Source organism: Monomorium pharaonis, chromosome 6 (assembly GCF_013373865.1).
Source record: "Monomorium pharaonis isolate MP-MQ-018 chromosome 6, ASM1337386v2, whole genome shotgun sequence".
NCBI lineage: Eukaryota > Metazoa > Arthropoda > Insecta > Hymenoptera > Formicidae > Monomorium > Monomorium pharaonis.
Genome location: NC_050472.1, coordinates 21,348,230 through 21,373,533, shown reverse-complemented (window position 1 = coordinate 21,373,533; position 25,304 = coordinate 21,348,230). Strand labels below are relative to the sequence as shown.

The following is a 25,304-nucleotide window of genomic DNA, read 5'->3' as shown; positions in this document are numbered from 1 at the left end:
CGGTCGGTCGGTGAGCTCCCGCGTCTCACCGTGCCCTCGATTTCGGGATAGGCATAAAAAAGATCCGATCGATCGATCTGCACGGTCAAGATTCGTGCACAAATTGCACGTGATCGTACGCGACCGTGCAACCAGATCGGCGCGGCGATTTGAAAGTTTTATACAGCACGAGAGAGGGAGAAAGAGAAAGAGAGAGAGAGAGAGATAAGAGCGACGAGAGAGTACCGAGCGATATCTTTTGCCGTTCGGTCGCGGGCGCGTGGCTTAAAAAAAAAAAATAAAGAAAAGATTTCGATGTCACGCGTCGCGCACAACTCTGCCGTCGTGGAATTTCGAGATTACTAATATTCGTGAGACTTCTTCGAGAAGATTCCAATTAGTGATTGATGCCCAGTATCAAAGGAGTCTCTTGGTTGCTGCGTCGAATTAGAACTTATTCTTATCTAATCCCGTTCTTTTTTTTAATTACTGCCTCTTATTCAATTATTATTCCTTTTTTTTTCAGGCAATCTAGATCGCTCTATTTGGTGTTATGATTATTCTAACAAAGACTCTTCTAATATCGACAAAAGAATTTGCTAATAATAATCAAGCCTCGATGAAATAATTTCAATTAGATATTTAATTATATTAATCAGACATTTTGATTTTATCTACTGATTATTATTGTTATTATACTAAGCTCTCTTTTTTCAAATGTATTTAAACGAAAACCTTGAGCTTGTAGCTTAGGTTCTTATCAGTACTCACGATGAACACTTTTGGCTCATTGTCAGTGTAATATTGTAATCTTGCTTGTTTGTATCGTCTGAATAAAGCTTGATCAGGAGACAGCGTTCTTAGCTTCTCAACACTTTAAAATATTACATTGCGTATTGCACATAACAGAGGGTGATCGTTTCTCGTTTAACGGCGTGACACGGGAGCAATACATAAAACATTTCTGTCGGCCAGCGACCGACAGGGAACGCACTTTCGCAACTTTTTTCACTTTCATGATCCTTTGCTATAGCGAGCTCGATGCTTCGTGAGGACCTTAAATCGACGTTGAGAAGAGTGCAACTGTAGCAATTGCGTTACGCGGTAGAACAATGGCTTTAATAATATTTTTCCATCAGTATAAGATATTAATCAAATTGATTTGCTGATTCCGTCTGCATGGCATTCCTCCATCTTGGGAAGCAATCAGAGGGGTTGAGGGGGGTGAACTGTGAACTAGAGTGTCCCCGGGTATTCTTTTTTTTTTTTTCTCGACGAGTAGCGCGTGACCTTCTTCAGCCTTGCGCTAATTGGGGAGTGCCGAACGGGCGTAACGTGATCGCGATATTCCTCATCGTGCCGATTTAACCCGCTGACACCGCCGCCGTCGCTACACATCGACGCAGAAGCGATCGACGGTAGGCTGGCCGGCCGCCTGGTGCCCGGACCCTTTCGACTGATGTAAAGCCGGTGCTTTGACGAACTCGCCGCGCCGCGCCGCGCGCCGGCCGGCCGGCCGGCCGGCGATTTGCAAACCGGCGCGTAGAGGAGAACAAAGCTAAGCGTCATCACTCTCTACGCGAGGGAATCGCGGAGGCGAGCGACCAGGGGGAGAGGAAGAGTTCGTACATGAGGAACGGAGGGGTATGGTGGGTCGCGCCGCCGGTCGGGTGCGACGGTCGGGAGTGCGGGTTCGTGAGAGGGCGGCAGAGGGGGGCGGCACTCGCGGTGACGGCGGCGGCGGTGGCAGCGGCGGCGGCGGCGACGGCGACGGCGACGGCGGTGGCAGAAAGGGTTGGGAGCGGGGGATAGCGAGGGAGGAGGAGCGCGCAGGGGGGCATTCGTTGGCGGCGGGTATAGGTATACGTTCGGCCCCTACGACGCGAGTGCGTAAGATACTACGGGAGAGAACACCGAGACGGAGAAAGACGTCGTCGCGGCGTTCGCTCGAAGGAGGGAGACAGCGAGGCAGAGGAGAGGATAGAGGGAGAGAGAGAGAGAGAAAGAGAGAGAGAGAGAGAGAGGGGGGGGGAAAAGAGAAGAAGAAAGAAGAAGAAGAAGAGAGGAGGAGGCCTCCACCTCGGACATATATGCGGTGAGAATTCGCGCCTCCTGTCTCAGTGCTTGACAGGCCGGCAAGCTTTTAAGATCCATCGGGGTTCTACCAGTCCGTCATCTGGAAACCGTCGCTGCCCACACGACATCCTGCACGTCGTCCTCCACAATTGTTCTCCACGAGAACCCGCCGAATTTTCATGATCGGCGTCCTCGAGCGAGGACGAAGTCGTTTGGCGCGAGAGACTGGTACCCCCCGCAGTAGTAATAACCCGGTGGTGCCGGCCGAGTCGGAGAGTACCGGAAGTGGACAGGAAGGACGGAGGAGGAATCACGCGGTACGAGCCGAAAGAAGGAAGGACCGGGTCGATCCTGCCCGCGAAGGTCGAGGTAACCAATTCGGATTTCGCGCCATGACGTCTGGAGCGCGTTTGATGGGGAACAGGATTTATCACTGAGTAAAGTACAGTAGCGCGTCTCGAACTGGCGCTAAAGACCGAAGATCTCGAGGATGCAGACGGCCGCATGATTGTCCAGGACACTTCGCCTCAAGCCCCGCCGAGACACTGAAGTGCCTTGTGATTCTCTCTCTCTCTCTCTCTCTCTCTTTCTCTCGCAGTGATTGGTGTGCGTGAGAACGGTTTTGGTGAACCCCATAAAGTGGAGCGGACCGCTCGGGAAATATTCTCTCTTTCTTCCTTTCTCCCCCTCCCCCCCTCTCTCTTTTTCTCTCCTCTTTTTTTTCTCGATTTAATCTTCGTATCTTCGAGGCTCGGGAACTCTTCATGGAGTTAATAAATTCGTGACATAAGAAGGAAGAAAGCGAAACTGGATCGTGCAGATTGCGATCGTGATCGAGGCCGGTCGCCTAGTTCCGGCGGAGTACCGACTTCAGGACACGATAAGGGGACCACTACGCGACTATTGGAAGTGGAGAACGTATGGTTGCGTAAGTTCAGGAAGAAGCCGGCGCTGCGAGATAAACGACGAAGAAAGAGACTCTTTTCGCGGATAAAATCGGAGCTGCACGAAAAGAAGTAGAAGTGAAGCGCATCGGAGAATAGTGAGTAGAAGAAAGAAGAAGACTTTTTGCAACACTGCGAGGAAGACCGTCCAACGTAGAGGGGAGAAGTAATAGGAACGGAAAGGAAAGAATACTATAGTGTAGACAGTTGTCAAACGAGCAACGAATTTCGTTATAGAAGGAAATTAAGGGAAATTCTAAAGTCTTATCTCGAGGAAAGACAAGAACTTGGCGGGAACGACGATGCCATTGATCATCTGATCGTTCCTCTCGCAACGAAGGCCGATCGTAGAGCTTGATTCAACCAAGGGCGACCTTGAGCAAGATGGTCACGAGGGCGCTGCTACTACTCTCGCTGGTCCTCCTCGGTGCCTTCGACGCGCCCGGCATCGAGAGAACCCACGTCCGGCACTTGGCGATGGCCGGTAACGCCTGCAACGCATGCAGGATGCACGAGGAGCTCCGCGCGCTTAGTTTGGAAGCCATCAAGGAGCAGATTCTAAACAAACTCGGCCTGAAGCAGGCGCCGAATATGACGGGCCGGGCTCTGCCGAGGATCCCGCCGATCTCAAAGCTGATGGACATGTACGGGATGCAGTCCGACCAGCCGCAGCCTCTCGAGCCTGGTATCACACATCACGAGGAGGTCGACGAATACGCCGCAAAGACGGAAAGTGTCTTTGCCTTGGCACAGCCTCGTAAGTTTTCCTTCCGTTGCCTTTCTTCTACATACAGAGTGTTTCACGGGGTGGAGAGAAGAAACAAAATTCACCGTGTTATTTAATTTCGTCTCGTAAAGAAAACATTTTCCTACGATGTTATTTCTGAGATATAATTTGTCCGTGGAACACTCCGTATTGTTAAGTTTAATAGTTTTATAGAAATCGTGCATATTTTTATAGTTTGTCATACTGATCAGAAATCAATTCTTATTTATTGCTGTGAAAAATTATATTAGTATTGATTCGACTTTTTCTAATTGATTTTTTTATAAGTTCGATGAAAGTTTGATGATTTAAACTTTTTAAAATCGACTTCACAGTATTTTAAACAATACTTCAAACAATTTTTTATTAGAAATTTTGACTTTATTTCCAATATTGGTCTATTAACTGTAAAATATTAAAAAATTATTTGTTTATAAAATTCTAATTTATATAGTTTGAATTTTTACGGCAAATAACTAAAACAAAAATGTTCTAAAACTAAATATCGGAAGGCTTAAGTTTTGAAATGAGAAGTATCATTCTGCACGGTTTAATTAATTGCGCTCTCGCAATGCAGAGCGCATTATGAGAATCTTTCGCAATAATTTAAAATTAATCAAACGCAACGTGTGATTGCCGTGTGTTGCGATTTCTTTTTTTTTTTTTCGGCGAGACGTTTAGTCAGATGCACGATTGCAAAAACTCGCTGTGCATATCTCAGCAAAAGGTAGCGTTATCCCAAAGATCATGCCAGCCAGGCGCCACGGCTCGCTCAGAATTAATTACCGCGAGTGGTAATATTTCATACACGACACCGATCATGTTTTCCTTGGCAACGTCAAGTAAATTAACCTCAGCGACTCAGCGATCCGTCCGGCGTAACTCGCGTATATACACGCATGCAACATTGTATATACACTGAATTGCATCGTATCATCGCCGCTGATGAGCATCTTGTAACTTAATAGAGTCGAAGTAACAATTATATAACTGGCTCTCACATCCGACATCCGTTGCTGTTAACTCTACGATTTGACCGACGTGTACCGTATAACTCGCCTGCTGTACGCATATCTCTCTGTATTCGTGTTCTTTTAAATTTAAAACTGCTTAATCCGTGCATTGAAGAATGGAACGATAAGAAAACAAAATTCTAAAAAAAGGTTTGCACTTCCTCCCCTTTTCAACCGTATGATGAATAGAGTACAATTTTTGAAACTTTAGGATCTATTTAAAAAAATACTAGAGAGGTTCTAGAACTCGCAGTTTCCGAATCTTTTGAAAGTTCTTCTCAGATTTTACGACAAATATTTCGATAATTAATCCCAGCATTGCGTCCGCGTAAGTTGCAAAAATGTATATATGCCCACAGCCACCTCTCTCATAAAAATGCAATATTGGACAGTATTAAATTGGCCAGTAATTATTACTTATTCTTAGGTATTAAAAATACTGATAATAGTGTTTTTAATACTTGAAATAAGTATTAATTAATTACTGGTCAATTTAATACTGTTTGGTACCACATTTTTATAAGGGCTATCGTTGCCGGCATAGGAAGAATAAACGAGTGAATAATCCGATGATATAGGGTGCAATGTAATTGACAGATTACGTAATTCATTATCGATTTCTACCATAAAAAATTAGAAATATCGCGACGGCAATCGAAGACCAAGAAGGAGGAGGAGGAGGAGGTCAAGGATATCGTGTGTTTTCGGGGACACCCTGTATGCGGTCCGTGCATAATATACACTTGTTAAGGAGCAGAAGGAGCTCCAAACGGTCCGCCGCCGCACGAGTTCCTCGGGCGAAACTGTCTTCGAGCCACTTGCCGCTAAGCACGTAATAGTGGCGGTAGAACCGCAACCTGTTATTAAGGCCCCCGTGTTCGCGAAAAAAAAAGAGCGAGGGAGGGACACACACACAGAGAGAGAGAGAGAGAGAGAGAGAGAGAGAGAGAAACGAAAAAAGGAAAAAAGAGAAAGGGGAAGAAACAAAATAAGATCAACGACCTGCTTAGGAACTCAGATCGGCGAGGGAGACCCCGATCGTGATCTCGCTAACCGCGAGACTGGCGTGCTTTCTTTCTGGGTGAATCTAAATTTTTTTATAAGCGCAATATGCCCTGAACACGGCGAGTTCACCAGAGAAACGCGGTGCGGCAGCGGCCGCATTGTGGGTAATTATCGAAAAATTTTACACACACACACACACATATATATATATATATATATATATATATATATATATATATATATATATATATATAGAGAGAGAGAGAGAGAGAGAGAGAGAGAGAGAGAGAGAGAGAGAGAGAGAGAGAGAGAGAGAGAGAGAGAGAGAGACACTTCAGCATTCTGATAAAGCGTTAACTTATTATTATCTGTATCGCGTCGATAGCTTCATTTTCCAGCGGCGCAATCGGGATACGCGAGATCGAAATTCCTGCAGCGGATTCACGTTAATATTGTACGTCACGTCGCGCGGATTACTAATTACGAGTGTCGAAGGCGTGTTAGCTTGTAACGATGATGAGGCATTACTCGCGCGTTTCTTCGCGCGAAAGATAAACCGCAGACGAGCGAATAAGTGCCGGGCGATTTGTTATTAATATAGATTGAAATGGCGGTGAAAGCCTTTTCTTGCATCACCGTTATTCCCGCTTCTTTTACCAGCGCATAAATAATCGCGTTACGAGGCGTGAAAATATTAACACCTTGTAATACGCAAGAAATTTTGTTACGACCGTGTAGAATACTTTAACAGAATACTTTAATGAGATTATTTTATTAAAGAGACAAAAAGGGGAAGATATATATGACTTAAGTTGCCCGTCTCAAAAAATGTGACCGTGCTGTACTATTTATAGATCGCATTCATTTGTAACTAGCTTCTACGAGCTGGTCTAAACGTTCCAAGCTCTTTCACAAGTCACCGCATCCTTCTACTGTACACGTTAAAGCGTGGCAATCGACGTCGTGCGATTTGCTTCCTAAACTGATCTTGCCGTGGTCTTGCAGCACTCGAAAATAAGTGTGCATATATTTAGCATCGCGCAGATAACGAAGCGCGAACGAGAGTTCAAAAGTTACGCCCACTGTCCGCGCAATATCGGTGAGATTAATAGCCGGAACGATTTAATAAAAAAAAAAGGGGGGAAAAAGGCGAAAAAAAATACGTGTACGTATGTATATAGCTGAGATATTATGCGGCATTTTTTTTTGTAACGTACAGTGAGTACGCAGCGAGTGCGTAAAATACGCGACCTGCACTCAAAAGCGCCTCCGTTGATTATAATCGCTGTCGCTGTCACTTGCTACTTGCAATAGAATTTGGAATAGAAAATAGCGTCGAAAGTGAACCGAAAGAAAGAATGTCTAACTGGTATCGCATTCACGATGGGTTATCGGGGACGACCTTTTGTCTCTTCGTCCGATCATCTCAGTCCCCGCTGCGGGGAACAATTTTTGAAAATCCGTACGTGCGAATTTTCTTGCGCGTGTATTCTAGCCTTTCGTTTTCGTTGCAAAAAAAACTTCGTCTGATTCGTAGTCGATACAGGAACTGATTTGTAAAATTCTTTTAAATTTATTTTTTGTATCTTCTTTTATTTGTTTTCTCCCTTTTTTAATTTTTTATCAATTTTTATTTCTTTTTTTGTCTACCTTTTATCTCTTTTCTTTATGTCCAAATAAATCTGTAAGTTCGAAATTACAATTTTATTATATCATTTAATTTATAAATACCGAATAATATTTGATTAATATTACAATAATAGTAAGTTAATTATTCGACTGATAAATGTTGACCGATGCTCAGAAGCATCTTTTAAGATTCCTTCTGCCGAAAAAATTGATATTAATTATAACAATATATAATAAATCAAATATGTGACAGTAATTTGGAGAAAGTTAGGAAACATTTTATTTAAAAAATATTATTTGTTCTTGAAAACTGATAGATAGGATCTCTCTGGTAGATAAAAATCTACATATAGTTGACATTTTTTTATATGGTCGTTTATATCTAATTTACACCTTGCTTATCGTTCGTATGCGTATGTATTTTATCTTATTTTTAGCATTTTAATCTTCGATTTTTTGTTACATTTGTGATGTTATATCTTACTGTTTTCATGTTTGCACACAAATGCACTTGCATATCGGTTATTATGCGTGTGCATTGCATTCGTTGCACTCGCCTATCATTGCTTTATTCAATTTTCTCTTTTCTGCTTAATCTTTTTCTTTTCTTATTTTACTTTTCGAACGTTTCTTATCCGTGGTATATTTTTCTCCAATAGCTGTTTATTTTCTTGTCTGCCATGCAATGTGACTTTTTTTATGTATCGAACAATATATGAACTTCCTTTTATATTTTCGATTAGGATAACTCTGGTACATACGCCACACCTAACGAAAACTTAATTTATCAAATACTGTTTACTATGTTTAAAGATGGACTATACTAATAGAAACTTTATACAATTTATTACTATAAAAACATTAAAACATTAATTTTAATATATTAAATAATATCGGCGTAATTAAATACCGAAGTTATTCTATCGCCCTCTTTAATTTTTATATCATTTTTAATTTATCCTCAATCGCTCTAAATTCTTCTTTTTACACTTTTCGGTCAAAATATCTCTTTTATTGAAACTTTTCTTTAATTTTTTTACGTGTCGTTTCTCTTTCGGTATCTTGATATATATCTTCTTTGGCGAAACGCCCAGTGATTTTTTATCCGATGTCCTCGACATGTCGCCCGATCTCTCGATTGCCTCTTGTTGCATGATCAGCTTATAAGCATATGTATCTTTATAAATGTAGCACATGAAGCATGATAAGTTGCCCGCCGATGGCCAAAGTGAATCAGACAATGTAAGAAGTTCGTAATAGTTTGAGAAGTTTCTCCTAAGATCTCTTCTAAGAAAAAAATTATCATTTATTATACAGGCAATTACTTCTAATTTATAATATTATTTTCCGTTTTGCAATTTTGATCGAGCTTAACTTAAAGAAATTTTAATTTAGGGTCCAATTGTATTCGATTTACATCAATTATTAAATTAAAAAATTAAAATATAATTAAATAAAAAAAAAACTATGGTCGAAAACGTCAACTTTAAATTGAAAATCTGTGATGGAAAAAATAAGCTAAAGGCTTTTAAATCGCATAGCGCGTAGGTTTGTCAAAATCTATTACACCTGATTAATAATCTTCGACATTAAAGCTTCAAATGACAGATCACATAGCGGGTATTAAAAATTCATTATGATAAAGACTCGCGGCGTCTCTTTGTAGTCACCGCCGCGTAACTCCGATGACACCGACCAAAATTACTCCTGCAGGAAATATAGCGCGCACGTCGGTCCGATAGTCGCTGCAGACGCGATTGATTAACTGCCTTTTAAATGTTTTTCTCGCATGTATCGCTGGCGCATATTCACTCAATACAGATAGGGGACCAATTAAGTGCATAAAAATGTTCAATGACGAATACGTCGTCCTGTGCAAATGAAATTGATAGGCTTTAATGTCATAATTAGTATCGAACAAATTCTTTCCGGGACTATTTTTAGAAAAAGGGTTTACTGTAAAACTTCGAATCGAAATGGCATTACATTCCGTATATTGTGGCTCGGAAAGGTGAGAAATATTTTAAATCACACGTTAAACGTATTAGCGTCGTCGCAATTTAACCGTAAAGAGCCGAAATGAGCCAATACAATAAAAATACCGCAATTACGCGTGAATCTGCGTACACGAAGGACCAAACTTAATTATTATTTTTTTTTATAAAGAATCGGAAATCTTTTTCAACGCTCCAATTGAAAAGATTATTATCTTACAGTGTTTTAAATCAAATATTATTCTCGAGGAGTGATGAGGAGAGGAGGAAAGAGAAAACGCGGATCGGTAGGCTTCGCAATTTCGCGAGACGGAGACCCGTCAGTCTCCGTCTAGTGCTCCTTAGAATTAAGTATCGGCATTAAGTATAGGCCTGCCGAATACCTAGACGCGACTGGATCACCAAGACTCGCAAATGCATACGTGTGCGAACGACGAACCGGCCTCCATCCGCAACGAAGGTCACGGCCGGTGCACAGCCTAGGTCAGGCCCATCGCCCATTATCGCGTTAAAACTGTCTGTAGGTGGCCGGCGGCGGTTAGGACCACATTACGTTAGGAGCCTAGTCCATGACTTAGCGCCCGGAGCTACTCTAGGCAATTTGCTCTAGCCAGCTGGAGCGACGATTGTTGAAAGCGGCCGGGCAGCACGAAATTCACACCGAGGTAGAGACGTCGCGAACGATCGCTGCAAGGGAGGAAGATTACAGAATTAGATTTTATTGAGCCGCCCATGAAGAAATATTTTCTTCGTATATTATTTCCATCAAGCAAATTAATGATTTCTTAATGCTTAATAATGTTTATTGTCGACATATTATTTTCTAAAGAAATCAATTTGTCGCGGAACGACGCGATAGTGGGAATTAATTTAGGCGTAATAGTATCTTTTATAAAAAGAGATTCGATCATACACGTGTACCGAATTTAATTACCAAAAAAAAAAAAAGATAATACATATCTAATTAATTATATTTCGGCGTGATTGCCGGATCTTTCCACCAATTCTCCACGTGGATTCAAAAGTCGAATACTTGCAGCTTTTTATTGTAATTATCACATAGAGAAATATAGAGATATGTATGTGACAGAACGCTTATATAAGCCGGGTTTATCGATGTTATTGTATTTTCTATTCTTATTGTTACTTAAATATTTAAGTATATAACAACTCGTAATTCGATAATTAATCGGGGGTATGACCTTAACGTAATTAAGAATTACTAAATATATCGTTGCAAGCGATAATTAAAACTTTAAAAAAAAAAAGGCTCTTTTTCCTTCGTATGCGTTTACGAGGCATATCCGCTATCGCGGAACATTTCCGTGAATTGTATTGACAACTGTTGACGTTATATCGATATGTCGGTGCAATGCAATCTCCCTTTCGGTGTACAATATTTTATTTTGTATCTTCTTATGGCCGACTTTTTATTTGTTTTCAGTAAACAGTCCAAACTAATATCATGGCCCAAAGCGAAAAAAATATAGTCGATAAATTATAATCTTCTTAATTAACTTTATCTGCAAGTTCTCATCTGTTTCTGTTTTTTAATACACTCGGGAATAAAAAGAACGTATGACCCTGCGGTTTCTGCTACAAGTATTTGACGTATATGTGACGGAAATGAAATTATTCGGATTTTCTTTAATTAATTGTGGTAGACCTCCATAAAAACGGGAGCAAATCCAAAGGAATCTTACAATAGACGGAGAACTGTATTTCTAATGTTGTTGGCATGCAAGCCTCGTTTACGCAGGCTATCTTTTACGCGATCATAGTTTTCGCTGCAATTAATCCCGGTCGTCCATTCTTCTTTCTCACTTCACAAATCATATCAATCCCCGCGCAACCCTCCGCCGTTCTCCGCCCCCCGGCTGTCGTTCTGCATTGCGCTCAAACCTGTTCCAACGAAATTAGCAAATTTGTAATAGATATATATCCGGTGAATAATGATAGTCCAGATAATGCTACTGCGGTCGGCCTACTCCCAGACAGGCGCCGTGCCGTGGACGGTTCTCATTCGCGCCTCGGCCTCTTTCGGCCGATATCGATCGCACGGATCCCGATTTCTCGGAACTAGAGATCCTCGACTCCGGTTAGTTAGTGACTGGTGTATAATTTCGATGATTTTGTATCCCGATGTTACGGGGATGATGCGCGAAGATGATCTTTATGCTGTCAGGACAATTGGAGCAAGGTTTTATCTCTTTCTTTTTTATCTACAGCAACATTGTATTCGCAAAGTTGTATTCAGAGAAATTATGCTGGTCTTTTTCTGCCGGTCGATCCTTTTCCGCGACGCTTCTGCACTTCATCGGTTTTGCAAAATTTCATAATCAGTTTATATATAGTTGGGAATTAAACTGATTTTGTGACTGAGAGTTTAATAGATTTGTCAGCGCCGTTAAACTCGCGTGGAGAAGCGCTAGGAGTGATCTATGAGTAACTCTCGCGGAGAAAACCAGTTTGTCGTGTTCCAGACTATGTGCAAGAGTATTAAAAGTCCAAATATCTCACGGCGAGAGCATTTAAGGGCTGCTACTGTTACATAAAGCCCGATATGTGTCGCTCGTATATAATATCGGATTGAATTAGATCACCAGGAAATATATTGGAAACATAGATACGGATTAGGATCTAGTGTTATGAGTCATGCAACGTGATCCGGCATTAAACGTTAATATCGAAGATTAAGTATTTTTATTCTTTGCATTGAAGTTAACGCCTGGAGTGCTACTCATATCCCCCTCCTCCGCTTAAAGAATTTATATGAATAAAAAGATAGTGCATTGCTTACCGGCTTTTCCTTGGCCATTGTATCATGAATCAGTAAAAGAATTACATTTTAATATCAATTGAGACCGCGTTAGATATCCAGGGTACCCTTGAAAAATCCTATCAGAGGATGGTCGGCAAGTCTAGATGAGCCTGATTAAAATTTTCGACAACAGCTCGCGGACTCTTACGTGCGATTTTCTCTGGGAACTTGGTATCCATTATTCGACAGATTTCACCTCGAGCAAGAAGACAATTTCAGGGTGCAAGAAGAAGAGGCATTTCAAAACTTTTTTTCGCCTCCCGGCGCGCTAGCAGCCCCCCTAGACCCCCCTCGCCACCCGTGAGAAGGGGCGCGGGCGCATAAACGCACGCGATGCCGTAAAGCGCATAAGGCAGGCCCTTTCGAGGGGGAGAAATAAAAGCGAGCGAAAGAAGTAGCGGGGAATCGGACAGGGGGGGAGGGAGGAGGGGGAGGGGACGTACGAGAGAACGAGCCGGGGTGAGGGAGGGGGAGAGGGAACGAGTACGCGTGACCCAAATGCGAATTTTATCGAGTTACGCTGTTATACTGTCGAAGTGCAGTCGCAATTGCGGGCCGCCTGCGTCACGCGATGCAGATTACTCGGAGACGGCAGTTTTTACGTCCGGTTTCGCCCGGCCGGCGGGCCCCGGAAGGTGATCCTACGGTGAGGCGTGTTTTACGGGGTGTGTTGGGCGAGCGGGCGGGCGAAACGAACGCGTTTGCGAGCGCGCCACCGGAAAGAAACGATAAGTGCCTCTTGTAGATAGGTAGCGCGCGGCGCCGATTCCACCCTTTCCCCTCCCCCTCCCCCAACCCCTCACGCGTGCACGGGGAAATTAGAATTATTATCGAGGATTCGAGTCTCTCCGGTAATAATTTTGAGACGACGGAAGTCGAGCGATTCTTACGTGGCATCTTCCTCTGTTATATAAAAAAAAGGGATTTTTAAGGGGATAATCAGATCAAAATCAAATTGATGCAAAGGGTGACCACCTGCTTTACATATTTTGACAGAGTTCGAACTCAATTAGATACCTGATCTCTCGAAATATTGCATCGTTTTAGAGAATGCTAATTAAAACAAAGACGCGTTAGAGTCACACATTTGACTTTGAGTTTGAATTTTAATGTTTCAATAAGTTTTGTCATACTTGCGCTTCAGCATCAAGCGGAATCACACGGATAATTCTTCTTCCACGCGCAAAGTACGGATACAGCGGGTCAGCTGTCACTCACTGTCACATTCGGATCTCACGGATCTCGGCGATGCAGTTAACTATCCGTTACGTCCCTGTCAAACACTGTGACAAAGCTCCCCGATATCCGCGCTTTTAGGAGACCTCCCCCCATCCCCCCCGAGTCACTTCTGCACACGTTGCGTCTCTCTATCGAACGCGAATGCGTTCTCCACGCGACAAATCCGCGAGGGGTCGTTCACCCCCGCGCCCTACGGGGCTCGCAGGATCATTAGTGCAATTAGGTATTCCCAAGTCGAAGTTAGAGGGCACGTTATCGAGCGAGGCTTTAGGCGCAACGAGACGGCATTACGGGGGTGGGATGAGACGGGACGTGGATACGACATTGCGTTACAACATTAATTTCGGGGTTCAACGCTCCTGGCCCGGGCGAATGAGTGTGCGTACACAGACGTTTTCGTGTACAGACACACGCAAGAGCCCCCTCTCTCTCTCTCTCTCTCTCTCTCTCTCTCTCTCTCTCTCTCTCTCTCTCTCTTTCTGTCTCTCTCCTCTCGGCGCTGCCCTCGGCTGCTTAGGCCGACGTTTCTCGTTTGCGAAAACCCGCGCTCTCCTTTCAACGCCTCGGGCGCACACAAACGCGATCCCGTCGCGAGATTAAATCAATTGGAGGGCGGAAAAGTGCGCCGAGTCGCGTGATGAATTAGCGAGATTTAGCACTCTTACGCCTAACACGTGCATTCCCCCCCCCCTTTTTTTTTCCTTCGGACACGCAGCTCTTGCCGCGCCAGGCAGCATCCCCAGTGTCTCCGCGAGCGAGAGGATTATTATAATTCGAGAGACTCGTGTTTTGCGCGCAAAAATTCGGATCCTCTCGATCATATTTTTCGGTTTCGTCTCAAGGCCGAAGCCACACACCACTCTTGCATCCATCCTCGCGATGCCGCTGCCGCCGCCGCCGCCGCTTTCCACCGATCCCTCTCCGTTCCTTCCTGTTGCTCGTCTTCGTGCTTGAAGGTCGGACAAGGGGAGGCACCGTAACGTGCCACTACGCCGGCATCGGCCGGAAAAAACGGAAAGAAAGACCGTTAGGACGGGAAAGATGGTGGCTTATTTTCGTCCAGACGAGGCTACAGACCGTCTGGCGCGAGAGATTTCGGACTATATTTAAAGTCGCGGGCACAGAGGAAAAAAAGAAGCGCTCGCCGCCAAAAAGTCGCGAGGAGATGACGCGCGTCTTCGCCGTAATGTCATACAGCTTTGGCGCTCCAGTTGACGCGGGGGAGACCTTCTTTTTTTTTTCTTTTCGAGCGCAAAAAAAACGAGAGCGAAGTAGTGCGATCGAATCGGCAAACCAACGATCTTTCTAATGGACCAATCGTTTCGCTTGGAGAAACAAACGAAGGGTCGAAGGGTGTAGACGTTTCGTTTATTAACTGTGACTTCTTTAATTTCTTCTACTTTTCACGACTTGACGTTCGATAAAATCTCTCGCGGGGTCTGATGACTCTGGTTAATCGTCACTCCTCTCTCTTTCGAGAGAGAGAGAGAGAGAGAGAGAGAGAGAGAGAGAGAGAGAGAGAGAGAGAGAGAGAGAGAGAGAGAGCATACGCGTTCGAAACTCGCTGCACGTGACGAAACGCGACGCGGATTTTCAGGCCGGTGCACGGTGTCACGCGGCAGACACAAATAAATGCACGTCGTGAATGTGACTGTTGGCGGCGCGGGCAGTAGACAAGGGGTGGGAAAGGTAAACGACAAAAAGAAGGAAGGGCGCGCGGTGAAGACAATAAAGCCAAAGCATTAAGTACATCGTGCTTCAGCGCTTGAGATAAATATAGATTTTAGCGAACGGAGGTCACACACTCACATTGCACGCATGGCGGAACAAACGTAGAAAGACTTTCTCGCCCGCGTGATATACACCTCGAAATTCGTGGGACGAATAAAGTCCAAGTTGGTTGCTCCACTGCGACTGGGGTGACTCGTGCGCCATTAGCGAGAGAAGTTAATGCGTAATGTAAAGTAGAATAAAATTGCAAGATACTTTTGACGGTACTGCTGATTTGATATCAAAAATATTGGTATATCTTCATTGAGAAAAAAAAATTGTTAGTTTGACTTTTTTCAATTTGATTAAATTTCTTTAATTCAACTATTTTTTGTATTTCAGTCAAATATATTAATAATTAAAGTTCAAGTATTTTATGTATTTAAATTAAATGCATAAATACTTGAACTGAAGAAATTTAATCAAGTTAATAACATTTTTTTCTCGGTGATCAGTTTATGTGTTGCTGTGACTGTTCATGTGATCAGTCACAGCATTTCGCTGTAATGTAAAAAAATTTATTGACCCAATCTTGTGTTGGAAAAAAAGTCAAAATATTAGTAAAGTTAATGTTGGAACATTTTTTATAATATTTATTGGTTGCAAAAAAAATGATTACGATAATAAAGTATACTTTTCTATGAAATACATGTCATTCTTCATATTAATTGATTTATCTATTAGACATTAAATTTTAATTTTTTCTTATTTAAATAAATATTTATTTTAGTGAAAAATAAATTTATTACTCCACAAATATACATTTGTTTAAGTATCTTTTCCTCAGCGTAGATATTTCGCGTTTAGCTATTTTTTTATCTGTTTAATGTGATCCAAAAATCTATAAAAATTTATGAACGTAAGTTTGAAGTTTCTAAAAACGTCTGTATTTCTTGGAAAAAGATGTAGTATACGTTAATTAAAATTTCGAGAAGCTTCCATGGATAACACTCGGTTGAATACGGAATGTCCATAATTGAGTCTTAAGGGTTAATGTTTTTCCTCTACAATATTTATTTCTATTTCATTCGACATCTATAGTTTTATTAAATCGTTTGAAAGAATAGGAGATGTCTAATCGAATTTTCGCCAAATACGACTCATCACTCGTTTAGTGTCTATCAGTGTATCGCAGAGAGAGAGAGAGAGAGAGATGTCTCTTTCTCTCTTTCTCTCTTCCCCTCTTCCTCTCTTTCCACGTAATGGTCGCTAAATGCGGAACCGCGATCGTGCTTTGTCGACGGAAGGCTGGTCGCGTCGTAGAAGCGCGTCGTAATAAGCGGGAAAATAAGACAGGAGAGCCCGCTCAAACGGGTGGAATGGAAATCATGGAAAACAACGATGATACCGTGGTGTCGTGGCCCTGCCTATAAATAAAGCGAAGTAATAATTGTGATATGGAACGACCTCTCGCACGCCAACCGCACCATGATCCCCTCTCCATCCCTGGACGCATCCCTGATGCACTTTTCGCCGTTATCGCCGCTTCTCTCTCTCTCTCTCTCTCTCTCTCTTCCTCTCTTACTCCGAGCTGCAGCGGTACGTGAGGGCGGCGACGACGTTTAAAAATATCGCACGGCAAATCGTCCATCGTCGCGACATCGGCCGCGTGTTCGCCCGGGTGCACTTTGAACGATCAGCCCGAGTTTCGGCGAGATCAACCCTATTTGCGAATAATTTACCCGCGGCTGCTTCTCTAACTATATCACTCGTACGTTCTCTTGTCCATAAAATACACGAAATTTTTAAAGAAATAATGTTACAACGATAATAACGATGCAAAATAAGCGATTTTGGAAACCACTGCTGCAGTAAGTCTAAACGTTTGCGTTTGTAAATTTTCTTGTTAACAATTTTTTATATAAAATATTTATTTTTCAATTCCATGGAGCCTTGTTTGTTAATTATTATATGACGTCTTCAATAAGTTAGTTATCTATTATTAGCTCAGAAAAATGGAGAATTCATCATTACCTATTACGTGAATTACCGCGCGCTTCAGCTTTTACTTTTTGGCCAGCTAAAACAATTCGTCAATTTACATTCGCATCCCCTTCCTCCTCCCCCTCGATTCCCATTTGTGGATCGTCCACGCAGTCGGCGTGTGATAGAAGGTTTCGGCTGTCAAACTTTCTCTCGCTGAACTTTCAGTCGCTTCAAAAGCCGCGGGAAAGGCGCGGTGGGACGGGCGCGTCCGTAATCGTAAAGTTGACGTGATTAATAATAATTACTCCCTCGGGGAGGAGGGGGCGGTAGGGGGGGAGTGAATCGAGTAGACGGGCGTGACGGGTAGACGGTAGCATCGCGAGTAGATGTCTATGGGTACATGGTAGATGCGAGTCCGCGCGCGCGTCAGACGATCGTTGCGGAGGACGGGACAGCTGACGGGTGACAGTGACAGTGACGGTGAATAAAAGCGAGACGAGGGTAGAACGCGGCGGGAGGGTAGAAGAGGGGTTGGGGAGGGATGGTGGCAGGACGGGTGGGGGATGATAATCGAATTATTCGAGTGCTCGAAAACGGAGAGCCTGTGCGCACGTTCGGCAAGATTAATCATAAAACGTTAACGAAAATAAACCACCACACGTCCCGGGTGGCGTCACGCAAATCTCGTCGAATTTCCATGCAAAATTGAGGAAAGTCGTAGCCGCGCGTAGACCTCCCCCTCCCACCACCCCACGTCGCCTCGCGCATCGCGAGAGACATCGACGACGCACAATGTGTCATTTGCCCAATCCAGCTGGATAAAAGCGGCTGTGTACGAATATTATTTAGTTTTACGATTGTTTATGTTACATACGTTTTTCATCATGTATGTACGCGTAATAAATTTCATTTTTTAAATTTTATATAATACTTTGTACCTCTTGGCCAAAATCTGCAATTGGGATTTAATATATGATGATATGAATAACTAAAAAACTATAATTTGCGGGTGATCGGGGAGAATTTTGTCTCACTATAGATGTGCGTTGTTGAACGACGTTAAATTAAAAAATGATATAGAATATTTACGTATAACTGATTGTAGAAGAAATACATTTGTCCAGTTAGGGTTGGCCGAATGGCACATTGTACGATGTTCCAACCGAGAGATTTTGCTGCTACAATTGTAAATAAGTAAACATTTCATGAGGAACATCCGTTTATGTTCCGTTTTATTCTTTTTTTTTGCATCAGTACATCTCGGCCAATGCGACTGTTTCGTTGATTTCATCGATTAATTAGATGCAAGTGATACAATAAATACAAGGTGAATAAACGCGAACCCATCGATGGCAAATTTGCAGCAAATGGCCACTTACTCATTAACACACGCACACACACAAATTTGTAATTACTATTATTAACGAATTAATTTCAAGGTTTACGATAATCGAGTAACTGACGTTTATTGCGACTACTAGAAAAACTATCGTGGGAAATTAATTAATATCGTAATATTAATTAATCGTCAAGTGATCATCAATTATATAAAAAGTTGATTTCCTCCGAAGCGATTAATTTTCTCGATACGGTCATCTAAAATAATCCTCGGCGTCGATGGAAACCACGGGTGCCTTTCAGCCGAGGCAGGCGCGCTCGGGAAACGCCTGCCGTCTGAGATTCATAAGCTTCACGGAAAACTTCTTACGGTGCTACGACACGCCGCGCCGGGGGAACCAGTCGAATACCAGGACGGGCGCAGCCCGCAGGCTTAGAAGATACGCACAAACGTCCGTCGCGGCGCGTCAATATCCGATGCGCGGTGAGAGTCGCCGGCCGATTGATCGGGGAATCGGTCGGGTGAAAAACGCTGCTCGCGTACGTATAACGGTACGATTTGAGGTGGCTTTACCCTTCGTGGAAGAGCGGTCTTGCTCTTGCCGAGCGACGATGGCCTGAATAGAGTCTCCTGGCCCCTGTCGTGTATATAAATCTCTGCCTCCTGCTGCTCCTCTTTCTTGCCGCCCTTTTTTCCTCTTTCTCTCTCTCTCTCTCTCTCTCTTGCGCGCGCGCGCATTTGTCCCCGTCCTCGATGATCGAGCGATCGATCGATCGATCCGTCCGCGATCAGGCCGGGGTCGTGTTTGAACGTCGGTCATCAGGGTAAATGTCGGACGCACGTGCGTGAGCGCTGCGTTCGATCGGCAAGAAATCCGAGCACGCATCTCCGCGCGGAGTTCTCCTCTTGATTTATTGCCGATCCTCCTCCCCCCCCCTCCTCCCCCTTATCCCTCCTTCTCCCCCGATCGCGAGAGCAGCCGCGAGGAAGCCCTGCGCGGGCGTTTGTGAAGCGTTTTTGCGGGCGCAGCGACTCTCGGACTCCCCGTCGCAGCGAGGAGGATTTTCTTCTAAGTCCGCGGTGGATCTTCTTATTTTGAAAACCGGCCACGTCGCGCGCGTCTTCGTGGTTTTGCCGGCGGTTCCGCGCGATCCTCAGGATCCGCCGTAATGAGCGAGAAACGAGCAAAACGATATATCGATAATTAATATACCGAGAAGCGGTGGCGGCTCGCGAAGTCCGGCAGATCGACCTATCGTCCAAGTACGAAGTCGAACGAGCCTGAGGAAGCCGCGAGAGGATTGACGTTTTTGTCGATTAAATCGCGATACCTAAAAGCGCCGCTGCCCCCGTCTTACGCCGCCGCCGCCGCCGTTTTATCTGCGAGCGCATGTATATTTGCAATCATCGGAGAAAGCGACCCGGAGACCCGAAAGACTTAACTCTTTGACTCCCTCCTGTCAACGATTATACGCGCCGATACCGCGGGGTGATGAGAACCGGCTTTCTCTCTCTCTCTCTCTCTCTCTCTTTCTCTCTCTCTACACCGGACACGAGCTGTGTGTCTTCGCGGAGCAAAAAAAAGAAACGAACGCGGGGCGTGGATAATCGCGCGCGAGCTTAACGCTATCGCCGATAAGCGCGACCGCGGCACGCGGAAATTTCATGTCGTTAACGAAAATTACAATTTTCAAAGCAGCGCGCGCGTATTAAATCGCCGCCGATAAACCAAAGAGGCTTACGCGAGACGTCGCGCCGGCCGGGGAGGAAGTGTCGCAAAAGCTGCTCCCCGATAAACTTATTTTAAGAAGCCGCGGCTAACTCATTCGCAAGGAAGAACAAAAAAAAAGGAGCAAATCGCGCGGGAAAGGATAACGATGCTCCGTGCCGTTACATGGCATCGATGTATAAGATAGAAAGTCGGCGCTTGCATCCGCAATTTCGAAACGGCGTTTCTCTAACGCGATCGCGCCCTATCGTCGTCGTCGTCGTCCATTCCGCTATCGGTCGATTAGAAATAATTATTCGACGGGACACGTACGCATGGTGCGCAGCCTCAACGGATGATCCGCCGATGCGATCGGACCGGCGCGACTTGCAACAGTAATTGCGTTAATTGGCGCGATTAGTGGGAAGATAAGCCGCGGTTTTCAAGTAATTCAAACTTTGTATCCACATTGCTCCAAATAGCACGATACGTAAATTATTATCGCGCTCATTTTCCATCCCGATAACCTCGCACGGACTTAATGCGAAACTGTTACACTACTTCCAGCGCATTTCTCTCGTCAATTATACCTAATGCTTTCGCGAGCGCGCACGCACTTTTTTACGTCTTTATCTTGCCGGGGGCTTCACGAAGGCCGCCGCGGGTGCTCGTGTAACGTTTATAGCGCAAAAGTCTTTTGATTTCGCTCGCGCCTCAGGCGTGTGTATTATTCGCGCGTTTCGAAATTTCTTTTTTTTTTTCCCCGTCGTCTCGCGCAACATTCCTGGAATTTGACGCGCGTTCGTGAGGGAACGGTCAAATATCTCGCGAGAATACACGCGTAAACAGAAATTTGTATACAAGTAATATCAAGAGCGCAATCGTTGCTCGTGGCAAACAAATAACGCGCCTGTAACAAATATATTTTCGATTAATTCTGCCTTACTTTTTTCTTCGTTCGCTATCCAATATTTATACGTAGATAGCACAGTGGCAATTAAACGACAAGCAGCGATACTTCATTCGTGCAGCATCGTGCAGCATATCGTGTAGTATCGACCAGCGAGAATCTTTTCATTCATGGATGATGAATGACGCAATGGCGAAGCGATCCGCGTCGGACCCCGCTTTTCGAAAAATTCGCGTTTACGTGCTGCTGCTGCTGCTGCCGCTGACTATTAAGGAAGAGACATTATCGCCGTTCTCGCTGCATGTTTAGCTCGCCGACGAGACTATTGACGTGACTATATCTCTCCTGTTTGGAATTTTCCGACATTGTTGACGCGCATCGTGTATCCCAGTGCATTTATTACTGCGCAACACTAAATGATCGTTGCAACTGTATTTAGAAGTAACGAAATTAAAAATGAAGATCGAATTGCGTCGATCGCATTGCGCACATCAGTATTCTGAAGGAGATACTTAAGATCTTTTTAGAAAACATTCCCAAAATCACACAACGTTTCTTTTATTCGTCTTAAAGATTTGTTCAAGTCTTATGTCGCGACTGATGTTAGGGTAAACTCGATGCTTACAGATCAGAGGCTAAGGCACTCGAAGGGCAGCTTGGACGTGTTGTACTTCAAATTCTCCGATAAGGTCGTACAGCATCGCGTCACCAGGGCAGAACTGTCCCTGTGGGTATGGGGCGTGAATCAGGAAGCGGCGGAGCTCGGCGAGCCGCTCAATCTGGACGGTCAGGACACCGGTCCGGTGACGATCACGTTGCAGAGGATCCTACGGGGCGCGACCGAGACGGGCGGGCCCTTGCTGGGTCCACCTCTGACCACGAAACACCCTCGACCGTACGGCAGGCGGGGTGGCTGGATTACGATCGAGCTCAGACGAATGGTGGCGGAGTGGTTCAAGCATCCGAGGGACAATCTGGGGGTCGCCCTGAAGATCACCGGACCGGGCGGCAATCATCGCAGGAACTCCGTCCGACTGGTCGAGACCAATCCCGGCGCGGAATACGCCCCTTATCTCGAGGTGCAGATGCAGGAGCTCGACTCGCGAAGGGGCTCCAGGATCAAGAGGAACGTGGGACTCAATTGCGACGAGGCCAGCCAGGAGACCAGGTGTTGCCGGTACAAGCTGACGGTGGACTTTGAAAAGTTCGGCTGGGATTGGATAATCGCACCCAAAAAGTGAGTGCATGAGTCTTACATTTCTTTCTTTTTTTTTTTCTTTTATAATCGTGAAAAGCAGGTTTGCGTTTGCCAATTGGAAATGACGTTATTTTAAATTCTATTCGGTATTATAATATTATAAATCTTTGAAAATGTTAAAAAAATCACGTAGATCAGGAGCAAAACATTTTAAACTTAAGATATCTTAATAATTGTGAGAAAATACTTCTCACCCGTTAAAATTGACAGTAGAATTCTCTTTGTTTGTGCGAATCATTAGCGCAATATATTTCACGTCTATTTAACAAAATACTACAAACGTGTTTACTTTGGTGAGAATGTATTTGCAACTCGCGCGGAATGATTTAAGCGTCGCCAGTTAAGCACGTACTCGTAAAGATTTATCCGGCGAAGGAAAACATTTTGAACCAAAATGGGTTTCAATGAAGAAACTGCGGCTTTCTTGTTGGCACGTAGAACAGTTCTGCACAAGCACTAAACTGTTATTTGCGCACGTTCGGTCTATAAATACTTTTCGTTGTGTGCAGTATCAGTGTGTGCATTTTAATTTGCCATGGCAGTATTTAACGACTTATTGAATACGATGCATGACGAAGTTCAATCGCAAATCTTTATACGAGATTTAAAGTAACGCAAGCGAATGAGATACATTTTAAAATTTTCAATTATAATTGATATCTACGTTACCGCATTCTTTCAAAACAAGGAATATATTTCACAAACGTTAGTCACTTAAATTTTTATGAATTTTCAATTATATATGTTTATCTTTTAAAATTAGTATAAAAGATTTGGAAGATTAATAGCGAGATAAATTTTAATTTGATGGATCAGTATTAATTGATGATGGAAGGATCATCGTCAACGCCATTTAACAATCGGTCTCCTGGATCTTTGTCGCAGATACGATGCCAATTACTGCTCGGGCGACTGTCCGATGGCTTTCCTTCCGGCCTATCCGAACACGCATATCGTCAGCCTGGCGGAGCCGCCGAACAACACCGGGCCGTGCTGCGCACCTAGGAAGCTGTCCGAAATCACAATGTTGTATTTTGACAACGAGTACCAGATCGTGTTCTCGCGGTTGCCGGGCATGGTCGTCGAGAAATGCGGGTGCTCATAGTCCACCTTCGCTTCCGGCAGGGCGAAAGTGACATGAGCGACGCCGAGGATTCCGCACGGATACCGCGTTGCTCTCCCGCTGATCGATCTCGATGATCATCGTCATCGTCCTCAATTGTCAATCGTCGTCGACTATCGTCGTCGTGTGTTCTCGGCGACTCCTCATCCGATAGACTGAAAGTGCCTTGTTCGGAGAGAGTGATTGCGTGATGCGGATCTCTTTGGAGGAAGAGATACAAAGTGCGCGGGTGCGGGCGGTGTATTGGTGATTCGCAAGAGAGTCTCCCACCCTCTACCCCCCTCCCCTCACCCTCGAAGACTGTGCTGGATACCAAGGGAAGTCCAAAGAGGGACTCGCGCCGTGTCAGCGGCAGGCACGCCTCGAGAGACGGTGGTCCACGGTCCATGGCAAGGCGGATAGTTCCTAGAGTCACGGTATTATTTTTAAGACGCCGATACGTTTGCACTTGATCCACGATCCTGATTACGGCGCTCCGCGGAATTCACTCCCCCCTCCCCCTATCCCCTCTCCCTATCCCCCTCACCTCCTTCCCCGACGCGCGAATTTCTTGTAAGCCAAGTACAGAGTGAGATATTTATAACGCTTGCAGAGTTATTGCGCAAGCGTTGTATTCGCAGAGCTCTAACGGTGGTTTCCGTCATCGGGAAACGGCGCGAAACTTTGTTGAAATTTTCATTTTACTGCGCCGCGGGACTTAGACAAATTGCGAAGGGTAACAGCGCGCGGCCTAACACAGGTGGTGTGCCTAATCGTGTTCACGGGATATGCGTAATTCTTGCGGCCCCCCCCCCCTGCGATTTCCTCGTGTTGTACAAGTATAAAGTGCGTTGCCGCTAAAACAGAGGTCGTCGACGATCGGTGGAAACGTGTTGGCCAACAGATCTCGGTGTACAGTAAAAAATCGTTGTTTTTTTTCTAATGGTTTTTTTTCCTTTCTCCCTCGTCTTTCTACAATTTTATTATATATATATAGAAACGTTTCTGTCACTATGATCGTTTTTTTTTTTTTTTTTTTAGCGAATTGTGAGAGTGCGTGTGCGAGAGAGCGTGTCGAATTATGTAAATAAATCGTAAGCAGGCAAAAATGTGGGTACTCGCTGACGCTCCCACGTCCTGGGAGGATCCGACCGAGGATGTTACACTCGGATGTAAACTGGCGGAGAACCTCAGCCCTCTTAGCTCTTTTTTTTTTTTTTTAAACGCGAGTACGGCTCTAAGTTGTAATTATACGCGGCGCCAATGTCCGGCTAATCGCGCTCGGAAACTTTTTATATATCGCGGCAAAGAAAATTAGCAATTTCATATCGACGTTCCCGCGTCATTCGTCACGTTGGTTGCAGAACGAGTGTCGAGCGTTTATTTCTAGATTAAAATGAACAATTAAATCGTGCGCGACGCGCGCCTGATTTTCGTAGCTTTCTTCGTAACCTACGGTATTAATAGCTGCATTTTAGCGCATCGGGTATGACGCGCATTCGTCCAAGAAGGGACGACCTTTTTTTTGGAATGTGTCCCTTCTTATTCCACGCGTTGCGCAATCTAAAAGAGAGATTGGCATGCGGTTTTTTTTTTAGGCAAAATTTTTCTAGGGGTACCTCGACAAGCGCTCTTATTAGTTTTTATTAGGACTTATTAGGATCCGTCCCTGATCCTCCGGGTATAATCCCTATTAATTATTACGGTGACAGAGAGGATCAGTGCCGCAATTATGTATAGACGTATCTCCCCCCCCCCCTGACGCTTGAACAATTCCAATTATGTGTAGCGATTGAAACCAATACAATTTCGATGAATTCAGATA

At 44.4% G+C, this 25,304-nt stretch overlaps 1 protein-coding gene across 1 annotated transcript; it reads left to right on the top strand.

Annotated features, from left to right (window-relative positions):
• Window positions 1–3,357: 3,357 nt before the first annotated feature.
• Window positions 3,358–23,500, top strand: LOC105834661 (growth/differentiation factor 8). The gene is made up of 3 exons (XM_012677322.2): window positions 3,358–3,756; window positions 21,747–22,356; window positions 23,263–23,500. Exons 1-3 carry the CDS (start codon window positions 3,384–3,386, stop codon window positions 23,480–23,482), a joined length of 1,203 nt encoding a protein of 400 aa, XP_012532776.1. The 5' UTR covers window positions 3,358–3,383; the 3' UTR covers window positions 23,483–23,500.
• Window positions 23,501–25,304: the final 1,804 nt, after the last annotated feature.